This window comes from Echiichthys vipera, assembly GCF_963691815.1.
Source record: "Echiichthys vipera genome assembly, chromosome: X".
NCBI lineage: Eukaryota > Metazoa > Chordata > Actinopteri > Perciformes > Trachinidae > Echiichthys > Echiichthys vipera.
Window position 1 is genome coordinate 35655500 of NC_139825.1, and position 17338 is coordinate 35672837.

At 41.1% G+C, this 17338-nt stretch overlaps 1 protein-coding gene across 6 annotated transcripts in view; it reads left to right on the forward strand.

Annotated features, from left to right (window-relative positions):
* Positions 1-14370: 14370 nt before the first annotated feature.
* celf4 (CUGBP, Elav-like family member 4) overlaps positions 14371-17338 on the forward strand; it is a gene marked incomplete at both ends in the record, with an annotated part of 79287 nt that continues 76319 nt past the window's right edge. For all 6 annotated transcript variants that reach the window (XM_083938890.1, XM_083938893.1, XM_083938891.1 and 3 more), the window contains one exon: positions 14371-14647. In XM_083938890.1, coding sequence (XP_083795016.1) covers positions 14371-14647 — 277 coding nt within the window. The remainder of the gene's footprint in view (positions 14648-17338) is intronic.

Genomic DNA, 17338 nt, shown 5'->3' on the forward strand with positions numbered 1-17338 from the left:
AGGTCGGCCCTGTTCACTGGACCATTGTTGATACACGGGCAATGAAAACGAGGCAGCTCATTCTAAAGTCAAAGGAAATGTAACATCAATAAATCATTACCATGTTAATTTCGATCACCATAAATCATAGTAAACAAGTAGGTCCATCACTGAGAAAATTGGCAAGCTCTGTCGTTAAAGCTGTCAGTTGATGATTCACAATGTCAACTTATTTGTGTCCTCATTTGTTATTATACATAGCTATGGTGGCACAGAGGCTCAGTGGTTAATATTATCGCCAGCCAGCAAGAAAGTCCTACACTTTAGCCCAAACTGCAAAGACACATAAGCCGTGTTTCCATAAGTCCTGTAGAGTTGCCTCCAGGAAAGTTTCAGTCCAGGCCCTCTCAAATGTTTCCATCACTCTGAACGGGTTTTGATCTCCGGTGATCAGCTGAACAGTGATACGGCAGCGCGTTCTTCCTCTAGAGAAATACAGAATAGTTTTAGTTTGATCTAAGGTGGCCCGTATGATTGACAATGTCAACTTATGTACAAGTAACATGAAAGAAAACACTTCACCTAAAATATTTAAGGCGCTGTAAAAGTTTTTGTTGACAGACAGGCTGTCACCTCGCTGCAGTACTGAGTGTGTGTGTGTGTGTGTGTGTGTGTGTGTGTGTGTGTGTGTGTGTGTGTGTGTGTGTGTGTGTGTGTGTGTGTGTGTGTGTGTGTGTGTAAGTGTGCACACATTAGTGTGTAAATGGGAAAAAGAGAGAAGGAGAGTGGTATGAAGCATGCAGTGAAGGTCGGATATTCAATCCAGAATCCATGCACAGATAATTTTCTGAGCTGCGTTCTTCTACACCACTGGATAAAAGTGTCTGCTCTACTTTGCCATGTTGTTGTGGCGTCTGTACTACCACATGTCACTTCCCGCTGAGAGCTACATCCAATCAGCAACCGGGTAAATCTCAGGGGAGAAAAGAGGCTCTGCCCTCCGATAGGGCCTCTTTCAACTTTCAACCTGCCTCATTCAGGGTAGTCAACCATTGACCACACACCTATATTTTCCCCGTGTCTGTATGTGTCAGTGGCCGAAAGTATGTTTAATCGATTTCTACTTATCCCAATAGGTGAAATAACAGGCACGTGCGGCCACACAGGCTATCAGAACAAACAACAGAGAAACTCGGATTACATCACACAAAGGGGGAGTGACATTTTCTGCTTAGGAGGCCGTTACTCCACTATATATTTACACAGAAAATAGTTGTTAACTGCTATATCAATGTTCTGAATATTGATTACGTTAAGCTTGTATTAACCGCAGACCTTCTTTTAGTCATCTGACCAAAAACCTATTTCAAAAAATCCATTGACTTTGAGATGATGGAACAGGAAGTGGTATACTGTATCTTATATCTACTTTATCTTTACAAAGCAAATATTTTGCTGTTATATTAATGTTCTGAATGTGCTCCTTTCAGTATAATGTTGTGGTACTTGCATTTTACTTGAGTATTCCAGTTTATACTATTTACATTATGCTATTGCTCCTTTTACTTTAGAGCTCTCCCAGAGAGCTAACACGCAGGTCAAGTGAAATGTGACTGTTAGGTTAAAGCCATGTAGATGTATGGTTATCACAATCAATCAATCAATCAATCAATCAATCAATCAATCAATATATAATATATATATTGTATTTATAGTGGTGCACAGACAGCTGTCTACTTGAAAACATATTTATCGTTATCCAGCACCTTCATAAAATGCAGGGGTCTGTCTCGAGTTAATTGATAAATCTGCACTCTGAACTAATTTTTCTTTTCTTTTCTTAGGCATTGCTTTTGTGACTTGTACAATGTTTGGCACAAAATCAATCATGATGATCTCCTTGTCATTTTGGTTTGTTTTCCACCCCCTGCATGTTTGTGCATCTTACTGATGCCATTGCTTTGAAACCCACCTGCAATGCATTGTTTTCCCCTCTCATACTATACATTGAACAGAACTCTTTACAGATGTAAAACTCTAGCTTTTCTATTTAGTTTTAAATTGTGTGCTTGCAATTCTGTTTTGTCAAGAGATGTTTTATAAATGATAACACAATATGACGTTTTTGTTACAATATTGTACCACCCTAACTTATTCTTACTTGTTTTTGTTCTTCCATGGCCTATGTAAATCAAATTACCTTAAATATATGTACATTATTTTATACTGACAACATTCAACATTTGTATTTTGGTTTGCTTTTACTTTTTGTATTATCTGGCTTCTGCCTGGTAAAGCAAAGACTTGCAAGCATAATTTTCCCATCTATATACATTTGGGTTGTGCTTCTTTTTTGCTGGACATAAATGAATGGAAGTGGAAGCATCAATTCCACAACACGCCTCAGAGACATCTGGCTCCCTGCAGGCTTTGTGTCAGAGCTGCACTTCCAGGCAGGTGCATACCCTTTGTGTTTGAGACAGGGGAGCAGAGTACTGCGCTGTAGAGGAGATCGATCCACCCTGGGAAGTGTTGTCTCTGCCTCTGCATGACATGAGGTTCTAACATAAAGGGAGAGGTCACCCAGGGAGAGTCAGGCTGACACACCTGTGTCCATTAGGCAAGTGTGTGTAGGGGTGCACACACATATAGATGCACACATGGACACAAACTTTTATACATGCACATATCATACATATTTTAATGAATTTAATAATTTCCTTTGAATCTTGGCCTCCCAAAGTTATTGTTACATATCATAGCAGTATCACTCCAGTTAACTTTGACCTCCTAATGATTCAACTCAGTATGAACTCATTATATGACAAGAATAAAATAATTATGCAAAGGGTATCTGATATGTACACGTGTTCCCTCATGTCGCCCATAGGTTTCTGAAGAGCCATTTTGTTGCTCAACGTTGGCTGCACCTGGCAGCTTGGGCAATTACCATCTTAGCAGTGCTTGACTCCACCCTTTGTGGAGCTTAGGGTGGAGCTGAGATGAGCCCAATGAAGCCTAAAGTCTATAGCCACCTAGCACCCACCTGTCATTTAAAGAGGCCAGTCGTTTATAATGCATAACTTTAAGTATAATTTGAAAGTTTTAAAAAATAAATACCCCCCACCCCATCTTCAGAGTCCAAAACCATTTTTTTTCTTACCAGGCTGTAAACATGTTTATTTCTGCTGTAAAGTTGGGCATTTTAACATGGAGGTTTGCTCACTTTTAGGAAAAAAAAAAAAAAAAAAAACAGGAGATTTTTTTAAAATTTTGAACATATATTCAGCTTTCTGCTGTATGAGCAGCTACCAAACAGCTGTTGAAATTTAGTTAGTTCATGTACAGCTCTGTAAAATTTGATTTCAGGATCTGGCATTTAAGTGCTATACAGTTTATAAAACAGTAACATTTTACTTGTCAGCTGCATGAGTGAGTTGGGAAGAAAGATGGAGGCAACACTGAACCTAGGCCTTGTGATATGTCTTTCCCTGAGGGCTTACTATATCCAGATTAAGCGAGAGTTCACAGATAGGCGACAGGCTCCAGCACCCATATCCAATCAGACGGTTCCCTCAGGGGAACCATGTGGTGCACACATATGTGGCCACAGCCTCACAGCATGACACCACAGTGTCCTCCAGGAGTCCTCCACCAGGATCATGAGAAGCTGCGGGCGAGAGTGCAGCACTTAAAGAGAACGTTGGCTGATGTATTTGAAGATTAGGCAATGCATATATGAGCACTAGCAAAATATGTCATGGTTTATATTATGTTCTCTCTGCAGCATGAGTACAGGTAGGGAGATGAGGGGAGGAAGATGAGGAGAGCTCATGAGCTGCTGTCAGCGTTTGGAGCGTTTTGGAAGGCTCACACTCTTCAAGGATCTTCTTCCTTCTGCTCAAAAGCCTTTCTGAAAGTCTATTTGTAACACTGCTCACTTCTTTCCCACTTCCTTTATCCAACAACACAATGTGGGTGTTGTATTCACGTCTCTGTGTATTGTAATGAATACATGCATGTATATGTGAATGCATTATGTGGTCCATGTGAGTGTAGCACTGCCAGCTGAAGAATGAGTCATGTTTTCTCTATCAAAAGGGGACACAAACTGTATAATGTACATCCACCTCCTGCATTTAGAAACAGACTTCTCTTTTTCGCTTTCTTCCTTTCTCAGCTCCATTATGAAATTTTTCTCCATTGCAGCTTCATATATATATACACCTTTCCACGTTTTGGGGACTGCATTACACTTTATGAAAAAGCCCACACAATGACATCGGACCCTAGAAAACCAAATAACCCAGCAACACTCCCAGAGCCATCACACTTGATCCGTGTATGAATGAATCACACTATGCTACCATTTTCCTCTCATCTCCCTTCCTGCCCCCTACAGAACCGAAGCAAAGCCATAGCTCATATTTTCACTGACAAAAGAGGTGACAGCAAAAGGAAAGTGAAAAGGCTATAATAAATGCTACGGGAGAGGTACAAGGAAGAGAGAGCAGTGTTTGAAAACGGTAACCTTTTTCAGATGCTGATTTAGTATTCATTATTAATGACCTTTCCCTACCTGAGCAAAGCTGTTGCCAGGAAGCCCCTTGGTGTTTGTGTCTGCCAGAAGCTGTAGGCAGACACTACGGCCTTGTTCAGACTTGTTGGCTGATGGATTTCTACAGTACACTTGGTATGCATCTTTGGCACACAAATACTGCTTAATTTGTCCCACCAAGTCCATGTCCTGAGTAAAGAATAGTATGAACATAGTGGGCAAGATGTGAAAGTTCAAAGAGACATGCTAGACACAAATCTGGCATCAGACAGGGAAGATTGGTGTTTTAGTATTTGCATTATCTGCCTTTACCTTGAGTGTCATACAGCCAGGCATGGACTGTACTTGTCCTTTATTTGAGTTTCAAGTTCTCTATGCTACAAGGTATGCTGTCTTAGAGTCAAATGTTGTACTTTTTAGGTACTGCATTTATTTCATAACTTTTATCACAAATTAGAAATTAAAAAAAAAACAGGGGGATATAGGATATGAAGCAGTACTATACTACAACATACAAATAAAAGTAAATTACCCCCACTTAACTTGTATTCAATGTGTATTTTACTTTACAATTTCAGATGATTTTGTTAAATAGAATATAAATCAACTCATAAATCATGATATATTATTGATTAAACTACCTAAGACAATTCACAATTATAAAGACTACCTCAACTTTTACGAGTTGCAACATTAAGTGATGAACATATTAATGAATCAATAAGTATGACTTAATTTTATAATATAATTTTTATAATAAAAGCACTTTTCATGCTAATTGAACTGAAAGAGCATCCATGCAAACAGCACAATGTAAGTGCCTGTGGAATGTGTGTGTGTGTGATTGTGCTTGTGTGTGTGTGTGTGTGTGTGTGTGTGTGTGTGTGTGTGTGTGTGTGTGTGTGTGTGTGTGTGTGTGTGTGTGTGTGTGTGTGTGTGTGTGTGTGTGTGTGTGTGTGTGTGTGTGTGTGTGTGTGTATGTGTGTGTGTGTGTGTGTGTGTGTGTGTGTCTGTGTCTGTGTCTGTGTGTCTGTGTCTGTGTCTGTGTGTCTGTGTGTCTGTGTGTGTCTTTACCCTGCCCTTGTGTCTTTGCCTTTAGCTGTCTCTTTTGGTCTATTTATCTCTCTGTGATGGAGGTCAATCATAATATTTCTCAGTATTTCTGTGTGTTTGTGAGATCGAACAATCACCTCACATGTGCTCATCCAGGCTCGATATTCTATTCACAGAGCCCACACATCTACAATAATTCCTACACCGTGAAAGACATACTCCTAAGCACATTCAAACTTCACTACCTGGCAGTACAGTAAAACTGTTCTATCTATCTATCGCTCCACCTGTCTATTTATCTAGCAATCCCTTCCATCATTCTGTCATCCTTTTGTCTGTCTGCCTCCATTCATCTGTCATTATCAGACAAAAAAAAATGTAACACATACTTCCTCTCTCCAGCCGATAAGACTCTACACATCACTCAGGAGAAAATCACAGGGGCCCCGGAAAGACTCACGCACACACGTACACCAAACTCTGAAAGAACTCACCTCAATTACATCATGATTTCTTTTGTTGTCATGTTTCTGTCGAAGACTTGAAACATATTTCTCTGCGGCCTCTTTTGTCTCGCCAAATGCCAAATTATTATACTGCAATCATAGGCCCTTCTGCATGCCAGGGATTTAACTGCATCGTCAATATTCACTATCACTTACCCTTAGCAGCTATAATTAGACTGGTTACTGGGATGGTATTGTGAAGAACTTCAGCCAAACCAAAGACTCACAGACTTCTGAGGAGAGGGCTTTGAGAAAAACAATTAAAAGACCCTATTTTCCATTATCAAGTGATACATTGGGGCTGTGGACTTGCCAGAAGTGGTGGCTCATTGTTATTCAGCGATTCATTTGCAGGTGGCTTTATCACAAAATACATGCCACTGAGGAAGTTCAGAATAGAGAACAGGGCTAAAAGGAATGTATTTGCATACCTGCGTGCAACATAACTGCCTGACCAATCGCAAGTCAATCACAGCTGTCACCCCTATTATTATAGCATCAAATAATAATAATAATAATTATTATAATAAATAAACACTTAAACATACATTAGTGTGATAAGAACTACCGAAAGTGACAGAAACCATCTTTGGGAAAAGTAGTATACATTGTATTTGACGTGTAATTTGGTTGGCCCATGTCCCATGTGCTAAAATGGAGGGGGCCCGGTTTATGACCTATACTGCAGCCAGCCACCAGGGGGCGATCAAGATGCTTTGGCTTCACTTTTAGGGAGCTGTCAAGTAGTCTGTCTTTATATTCAGTCAGACACATGGTTATACTGTAAGTGCAGTTTAATACTACAGGTCCCAGAATCCTGGGGACAGATAACTCTCACTGAGCATCAACAGAATGGCAACTGGTGTATCTGCTTAAAGTACAGGGAGTGCAACTAAGCAAACATATGCTGAATGTAAACATATGGTAGGCAAACCGAGTCTAAGGCAGGAATGATATGTAATGTACAGAATGTTATTATATTGAATTGTTATTGCTACAAAAAAAGACAAATGAAAGACAAAGGGCGAATTTACAAAAAACAGGGTTGGATATTTTAAAAATCTTGAGGTTTATAACCTTATTTATAGCATTTAAAAGCACTATACAAAAATTTAATACAGGCTTTATAAGACATTATAATGCATTTGTTAACAGATGCAAGGGCATTCTTAAGTGTGTGTAAGTGCCCACTGTTTGTTAGCGATTATAACATGTTTAATATTATATTTATATAGTGTTATACAATAGGCAGATGTTGTTTGCACCCAGGTGTCAGTAGTCAACAATACTATTTGCACCCAGATTTTTTGCCTTAACCTAACCATGAAGTTGTATTGCCTAACCCTAACCAGTTTTGTTTCCTAAACCTAACCAAACTGTGAAAATAATAAGTAAACAAAAACTGTCATGTAGGATGGGGACTTGGGTCTCCAGAGCTCAACAAACTAACCCACAGCTACCTTCTACAATCCTGCACTTTTTTCACTTTACATTAAGGCAGTGGGTGAGGGGTCAGGTTTAAATGGATGAAGCACTGCCATGAGGCTATTTTCACCAAGGTGCAAATACGCAATCAGTTTACTATATTGTCATGCATTATCTCGGAGGAGTTAAGTTGTTCATAAATATATTAATAAACACTGCCGTCAACTACATTATACTGTAGTTTTCTATCATTTATTCAATGTGTTTATACTTCTTCTAAATGCCAAATAGGGGGACTTAATGTAATGTGTTGCCAAGAAAATCTATGATGGATTATCCATTAGGTCCTGTCTCCTGACATTCTTGGACATGTGGATCAGCAGAGAGGCTACCAGCCCACAGTATATAACTTATCTGTAAACCTGTCACAGCAGGATTGTTTCAGTGTGTGTGCATGCATGCATGCGTTTGTGTGTGTGTGTGTGTGTGTGTGTGTGTGTGTGTGTGTGTGTGTGTGTGTGTGTGTGTGTGTGTGTGTGTGTGTGTGTGTGTGTGTGTGTGTGTGTGTGTGTGTGTGTGTGTGTGTGTGTGTGTGTGTGTGTGTGTGTGTGTGTGTGGGTGTGTGTGTGTGTGTGTGTGTGTGGACATTACTGCTAGTGAATAAAACCTCAGCTTGACGAGGCCAATGGAATTTCTGGGTCACATGAACAAAGAAACGCTCTTATTTGCTTTTGCATGTGGCTTTTGTCACTTGTCTCGCACCGATCTCATGTGAATTACAGTGATGTAAAGAAATATACACATACACATGAGTGAGCAAATGCACACAGTGTCCACACACATTCACACACTTCCACACATGCAGCGACATGAACACTACACCTCATCCTTACTCTAGACATTTTTTGCCCAGGGGTATACCAGAGAACCAGGTGTTATCTCACTCCCCTGTGAGTTCCACTTTCCTCCCTAGAGCAATTAATGACGCCGTGGAGTCAGAAACTGTGGACCCAAAATGGCTGCCTATCTGGAATGGAGGTGTCACATCACCCTGACAACCAGGTCAAGCCCTCGGAGTATCATCAGTGTTGGCCAACAAAGCCAGGGGTCAGAGTTCACCTCACCTCCTGACCCCTCTGTGGAATTGATCTGTTGTAGTGGAAATAGGATTTTGGTGCTGCACGATTCAGACATCAGCCAGACATTGCAGTCAGTTTCTGCCTTGAATGATTGACTAGATGACTCACTACATGGAACACAACAAAACGCTTTTATGGTCACAAAGAAACTGCAACAGAATTAGGTTAATTTCCTGTCATGTTTCTGAGTGTGAAAGCATGTGTGTGGGGGCATCTATGTGCCTAAAGCGGAATTTTTATATGTGCACAATCGCATGCCAGTGTGTGTGTGTGTGTGTGTGTGTGTGTGTGATGTTGTCAAGAAGCTGGTGTTTGTCAAGAGGCTTGTGTTTTCGGGGCAGCGAGTCAGTCAAGGAGAGAAGCTGTCAGCATGGCTGATCTGTGCAGCTGGCACTCGGCACAGGCAGAGACGCCCACCCATGTCAAATGTCACAGCACTAATTTCTTTCCAATGCAGCCCAGGTATAACCGCAGGGGCAAGAGACAGACACACCTCATTGCTCCACAGAATGAGATTGCAGGAGACTGTGCAATTCACAAATCTACAGGCTTTATTTTAATGAAATCCATCGTATGTCGTCATTATTATTTTGTGCTCAGCTCATTTTAGGAATTTTGGCAGCATATGTGTAATGCAACATTTTTTTTATTCTTGCAGAGAAAAAGGGATGGTTAATATATTGCACTGCAGCACCATTTAAACTTGGTTAAACTTGGTTTGTATAGCTGCTGAAAATAATTGTTGTCTCCTCTGGTCACTGGAGTGTGATGTCTCGCATATTTAAATGATGTGTTAAACATGAGTAGCAATACTTTAAAGACCTATACATGTGGGCTGATTTTATCAAGCACATAATATCCCACAGTATGATCCCTGTGTGTGTTAAGATAAAGAAGGGTTGTAGAACATGTTTAGTTCACAGATCTGCTGGAAAGATGTTTTACAAATAATTGTAATGGTTCTAATGCGTTATTGAATGCATTTGTGCCTTTGTTTGGTTTTGCCCAAGGGGAGATAATACCCTGCCTCTCAACCCAGTGTCAACAAACTTCCACTGTAAGGCTGTTCATTCCACACATGACCCAATAAAATGCATTTTGCCTCAGGAAATTAAGAAATATTCCGTCTCCCAATTACCAGCTATGTTTCTATGAGTTTCTGCATATTTCTGTGTCCTTCCCTATCAATGCTTTTATAAACAAATCATTGCATATGTAAACTAGATGGAAGTCCTTGCATTTAATGAATATGATAATTCATATTTAATGTGATGTATGAGTAAAATCATCATGCCACACGGATACAGCTTATGCCAAGAATGCAGTGTACTTTTTTATAAGATGGCATACACAATTTCTTTCTTCCTTGCACATCCTTTCCAATCTCTAACAAATTGGTTCTAATCAAGTTAAAGGGGACCTTCCTGCCCTCCTCATCCCTCTAAACTTTCTGAGCATTTAGTCATGCACCTGCCGTTTCCTCATTTCCTTCCTCCTAAATTACTGGGAGGTGATATACAGCCTGGGTGTCCCAAGGCTACAGGAGATTTAGAACTTTGTCCCACATGAAGGAGAGGTGAGAAAAGACATTACTATGCAGAATAGGTAATATTGAAAACGCCAGAGCTCTTTATGGTGCCCCATGCAGATTATCAATCTATTTGTGTAACTTGGCTACCCAGAATTTCATTTCCCTTTTCATTTATTTGCCTTGCTGCAACCGTTTACAGTGCCCAAACTGAAAATTGAAGCCATGACGAGCAAGGGAGCAATATTCCAAGGGCAAAATAGGCCTCTTCTGCTGTATGATTGCAGAGGTTCATTTGGAGGGGGGAGGAATGAAGTGACCTCTTTTTGATGAGCCCAGAGGAATATTGTGGGAAAAACAGGGAGTCCACAAATTGTTGTCTACACCTTGTCCATGCTGTATTCTTGGGGGCCTTTAGCCATTTTAAGTGGTATTGGGAATTTACTGGGCATATTGCCTTGTAAAAGAGCAACACTTGTCAGTATTTCCCTATATTAAGTTCCGCACCATGGAGAGAGGAATACATTTGGTTAGCACTGTCCTGTCAGCTTCAGCGCCATGGACAACAGCATAGCCCTGTCACTATTCAGCACCATGGACAGAGTCATATATTTGGCGTGCTTTGGTGTAAGTTTCAGAACCATGGACAGAGGTAGATTTCTGTCGCCATTCAGCTTACTGTATCTGTCAGCATTCCTTTTTAAAATCCCTTCCTGTTTTACAACTGCAGTATTGCCCTTAATAGACTGTACATTTTAATAAAGTCCAGCCTTGATTTATTTCACTAAGGAGCTTTGGAAGCTATATATCATTATTTATATGGGTATAAAAAACATTTGATAGCATCAAACTGATTTCGGGTTGATTTTATGTGTGTAACAGAGAATAGCCTATATATGAAAACTGTTTGACAGAACGGGTTCTTTGAAATGATCTCAGCATGCCTGTGCAGTGGGAATAAATGACTTGAAGAGCTCCAGTCATATTTGAGTATACCCAAACGGATTAAAATAAGTACCATTTTGGGAACGAAAAGACACACTATTACACGTCTTGCTCGTTAATTGCATGTTATTATTATCAGTCCAATGGGCTCAGTCACCGAAGCCATTTCACTCCGGGCGACACTGAAAACATTTCATAGTGGCTCACAGGTAGATTGTGTGACGAAACAGTCCGTGAGGGAACCATCGTGGCTCCATACCTTACATAATCATCACAGCAGTACCCACTGAACATAATTACGATGATTTGTGCCCTCCCATTTCACCCTTGTATTAAAAAATATTGCTGGAGGTAAGTCAAGCGTGAGCGCAGGCAAGTCTGCTGTGGTGAATGGAGTGTGGCCCCGAGGGAAAGCTTGGAGAGCAGAGCATGGTGTCATGCCAAAGAAAGCCAAGATCCCCCCACCCCCACCCCTCCTGCCCTGCTGGGGCCCGGTCATGCCGTGAGAACGGGATGACATTACCGGGCCATTTAGCTGGCGGAGGAGCTGAAAGAGGTGAGTGAGGCGCAGAGTGTGTCGCTTTTGTTATTTAATGGTTGGATAATGTCTAGGCAGAGGGGGGTATGCCTCATAGCCAAAAATGAAAACAAATAGGTCAACATTATGAGCTTTGGATGTCGCTGCTGTACTATCAGGCCTTTGGGCTGCGTGGTCAGACTAAAGACACTGAAGCATAACTGTAGTACACTTCCAGTTCATTTTGATCAACATTGGAGAATGCCTTGTGGCCTGTATACCCAACACTTTACCCTTTGGTCTAATATGAATAAAACATATTATCATATAGGCAAACGCTTTTAGCAATAACCTAAACATGCACATTCATGTTATTATATCCATGTGTATGAAGTCCAGCCCCTTTACTTCAGAAAATTCCATGTCTTTCTTTGAGATAATGGTGTCACATACTGAAGCACAAGAGAAAGTGCCATGTCCTTTAATATTTTCCAAGTTTTGTTTTTGTAAAAGTCTAGACAGCATGAGAAACAGGCTATCATATCTCTACTCTCACTGATTAATTTTCCATAGGATACTTTGCTGATCGTTGGCATTCATCAGATTGGGTATATTAGCCCTTTTATCATTTACACATTGCCATGACCTCGGGTATTGTAGTTGTCCTTTGAGAATAGAGATAAACACCATGAACTGACTCCCAAAGAGATGAAGCAGAAAAGCCAATGATCTGAACTGAGAGGTCATGCTAGCACTCAGGTAGAATTGAATTTAAAAATATCTGATCTTATATCCAAAAGACTGCTTCGTTCCATCCATTATAAATTGTATCCACTTTGAGAGTGACTGTTCAGACCTACTATCACTCACTTTGCACCGTCTCCAGGTCACTCATTTCTGAGTTGTAAGATCAGGTATTAGCAGCAAAGTAGACTCCTGTTATATGGGAGTAAGATGATAATAAAGAGCACTCTCTCCTGGAGCATGACTCAAATGCAATATGTTCAACCTACGAAAACAGAAATTATTTTTTTCTACCCATTTAATCAGGAATCCTAAGTCGATTTCTATCATGGGCATACATGTGTTTTTAATTTATGTATAAGTGTTTTAGCCCTTACATTCTGAGTGGTGTTTAATATCAACACATAACTCACAAAGATTTTCATAAATCAAGGACTGCTATAATCAGACTGGCCACTTTAGATTTAATTAAAAACTGGTTGGTTGATGCCTAAAGGATTAAAGTATGAGCTTACAATTATTTTTATGAGGAAAGTGATTGAATATTGGATGTCCTTCCAGATGATCAATGAACCTTTTTAGGGAGAAATAGCTTCTCATATGTTTTCGTGCATTTAAATTATATTGGGGTTTTATTTTTATTTTCTCTTTATGAGTATGCTCATGGCCTGAATAAACATAAAGGTTTGCCGACATCGCTTTATGTGGATTTCTGTGCATCTCGTCAATTTGTCCCGCTCTAGTGTGACTTTTTCCCTTTCGATGTGCCCCCTCTCTACGCCACTCGGCGGTGCTCACAGACTTCCCCTTTCTGGAAATCAAATCATCTAATCCAAAAGACTTTGAAATGGCAGAGGCAGCTAGTAATACGTCGTCTCACCGGTGCAAAACCCGTGTTTGCTCTGAACAATGACGAACGCTCGGAATCATCAGAGGAAATCCTGCATCGGTGTGTTTTTGGTTCGTCTGTGGGACTGCATTTCAGCACCACGGAGCTGTCCGCCGTCCAGGAGCGGTGCGAGGGTGCAGCGATTCACTGCTGATGCCGTCGGAGAAGAGTGAGACTATGATGATATAAGGTGTGATTTAAGCACAAAATCAAGCGTCTTACGAAAGACAGCCACTTTTTCAATCACATTCCATCTACGGCGAATGTTTATTATGAACGATTTAAAACCCGTAAGGAATATATAGTTGTAAGCAGCCGTATGGCTCATTACCATTAATAAGAATAGAATGGAACAAAGAAATAAAAAATAGAATAGTGTGCATGTCAGTCATGAAGCAATGCATTCTTGAACTGGTGAATGCATTTGCTCTGGGTAGGAGCACAAAGGACCGTATTCTCTATATTTCTCTATTTATAGACCCTCTCCCCTTGATGGAATGTACCACTTGGTCTTCGTATAAGAAAAGGGGGGCAGAATACGCTGGGTTTGACATATGCCGAGTTTGTAGCGAAGAACCTTTATGCAAACCTCCCCACTGTTCTGGTAGAGATTGAACCGACCCTGTCCGTTTAAACCGAGAAGACACCCATACCGACTCCTCAATGCAAAAAAACCCAAAAGGGTGCCAAGAAGCTGGGACGAGAGGAACGTGGGTGTAAATAGACAGTGAACGCTCTTGGTCTTTCTCTCTCTCCCTCTCCCTCCCCCTTCTATTTCTCTCTGTCTCTCTTTTACTAAATCAATGAACGAGTTATTGGGTAGGACATAAATATAAGGAATCACCGGGACCAACGGCATTGCGCGCTTTTGATATGCGTCTTCGCCAAATCCTACATGTGTTTTCACATCAGTGTAAATATTGGCTTTGATAGGGCAAAAGTGGAATTAGCTCTGGCACGGCTTGGTCTCAAAACAAAATTTTGACCAAGACTTAACCAGCTTTTCTTTTTTTCAACGTAAAACGATTCTCCTCCATCACCATCTGCTGCTGTTTGTACCCATCCCAACTCACTGGCCGGTCCGAAGATGGCAACTTTAACCAACGGGCAGGTGGACGGCTCGGTGCATGGTGTCGGTGTGGTCTCCGCCAGCACGAACGGGCTCGTGAACGGATTAAGCCACAGCCACAGCCCGGTGGGCTGCCCGGCCACCATCCCTATGAAGGACCACGATGCCATCAAACTCTTCATCGGTCAGATCCCCCGCAACCTGGACGAGAAGGACCTCCGGCCCCTCTTCGAGGAGTTCGGCAAGATCTACGAGCTCACTGTGCTGAAGGACCGCTTCACGGGCATGCACAAAGGTGGGTTGAGCACATATTCACTGAGACAACTATGGTTCTGCTTGTTTTCGTCAGTTTGAAATCTGTCAAACATCGGTGAGAGTGAGGACCTAAATCATTGCAGGATTTGATAGGTAGAACTGCACGATTGTTGAACTAATTGAACATTTGTTTCTGTAAGGCTGAATAATGATTTTAAGCATATTGTTGTCGGGATTTGCGAAAAACAAAAAAATATATATGTATTCCTTTGTTAGACTTTTCGTTGGTTCTCCAATTCAGTGCATCGTTTTCGGTCTTATTGGGCAAACATATCCAACTATGAGATTGTCACGAATCAAGAGTCACGACGGCATGAATTTATGTAGGGTGATATTAGGAGGACCAATGTTCCTATGTGGGCAGTGTGCACGGGAGTATTCACGCATTTAGTCCGGCGGTTGTAAAGGTGCTTTCATTCAGTGCTAAATCCAGGCCATTAAGCTCACGTTTTCACGTTGCAATAGCAGGGAGGCTGTGTTTGATTGCCCGCAGCACCGTTCACTCTGTTGCCCGTAACTCTCTCGCTATGTAGTGCGTGGGCATGTGTGTGCGTGTGTGTGTGCGTGTGTGTGTGTGTGTGTGTGTGTGTGTGTGTGTGTGTGTGTGTGTGTGTGTGTGTGTGCCTGTTTGTTTGGGGGGGAGTTGCGCGTGTGTACACACGTGTGCAACACAATATGAGTAAGCCTAAGAATGTATTGTACTTTTTTACAGCCTTTTTAAAAAAAAATGTTTTTAAGGATTTTAATATTTTCAGGTTTTGGTGATGTGAGTTATCCCTCCTTGAATATAAATCTAATAAAATCTGAATTACAAATGCACAGAATATATATATATACAGTATATTAACACATGTTTTAACTTTCTAACCCAGCCCAGCTTATTGCTTAAAACTATTTTTTTGACTGTTCCTAGTATATCCCTTTGTTACAGTGATCAGTTATCATAAACTTTTAGTGACATCTAACAATCCTACATGACCTGTTGGTGTAATATTAACAAGCAGCCTTTTATTTTTTTGGTGCAACAGGAACGATGCTGCTTTTATTTTCTTCTCTCAAGGGATGGGTCATTCCTTGCAAATCACCATCTAACGGGAGGTCACTAATTGATCTTCTGTACCTGCAGGACATCTCCCAGGCGAACAAAGTACATTAAGAATGATCTATCACTTTTTGGGAGCCCCCACCCTTCTCCCCTCCCATTTAAATCATCCTCCGCCCCATGTAAACAATGTGTGACATTCACAATGTGTCAGGAAATGATTATGATATACAAATAATTCCAGAGGGTGGAGACTATCTGCAGGCATGGGGGGAACCAAAGAGGTGGAAATGAGAAGAGGGGGGTTATCTTTTATTAATAGCCCAGCTGTAGTAGCGACTCCCTGTTGGACAGTTAATCACCAGTGGCCCCAGAACTATAGACACGGCTCGCCAGCTGATTCTAAGAACTGTCTCCTCACCGCGATATACAACCCTTTTTCCCAGGCTGGGCCCCCGCTTTCATTAGCGAGCCCCCGTTGCGCTCATATTTTAACTAGCCGAAGGCACAAGCTACTCCCTTGCTCACAAGCTCACCGGCTCACTGCAACCTGCTTGAAGCCCACATTCCCTACACACACACACACACACCTAACACCTTACTGAGGTTTCCATAGAAGAGTCATGAATTAGTAGTAAAAGACAGCATGTCCCTCAAATAACAGGCAAAGTGACTGTGTGCACTGCCGTCATGTTGGTTTTATTGAAGACTACACAGTATAACATGAATCAGGTATAGTATGCTATCACAGCGGAGAGCTCACAGAGTTTGAGATAAGAGTAAATACCCTTACGAGCACATACACAAATAATGCATGCCGTATCTGTTTTTCTATGCCTTGTAAGATGACATCCATTTAAACTGTTAAACCCTTGTATTTGTTCCTGTTTTTTTCTGTATAAGGTCTGGCTTACTGTTGTACACTAACAGCTGAAAAGCCTTTAACTCAACAGTGCCCTTTTGCTATTTAAAAAAAATTTTGTACATTTTGTTCATGCATGTTACAATCATTCACTACTCTTCCCTCCCCCCCTTTCTCCTTGATACAGTTGGCATTTTTCAAAGTCCTGCTATAGAGTAGAACGAGTCAAACTGAGGGCACGGTGACCCTTTAAGGTGTGAAATGCTCCAGTGGACTGAAGTCTATAGAACTGCCCACCAGAAAACTCCTCTGCTATTCTCCTCTCCCGTCTTTTCTCCTCTTCATTAACTCTGCTAGATCCCCTTCATTCTTTGCTCTCCCTCTTTCCCCTTTTGTCTTCACTTTATGTACTTGCACTGACATGTTGCCTGTTCACTGACACTGACATCATGTTGGATAATGGCTGTGGTAATACAAAGCTGATCTTGATATTCAAGATTGTACATGATCACATTTCCTTTATAATTTTGACCTACCTCTGTTTTCTTCCAAATGACACATACTGTACTGGTAACTGTCATTGCTAACAATGTAATTCCTCCTCTGGGGATACTGTTGCATTCGTTTAACTTTACCCAAAGAGACATGGCTCTTTTACAAAGAAATAAGCATGGTTTTCAGCTAGATAATACAACGTTTTTTTTCTGTTACGGCAGGTAATAAAAGGCCCTCCTCTTTTGCTGTACATCAACAAGCCTAAAGAAACA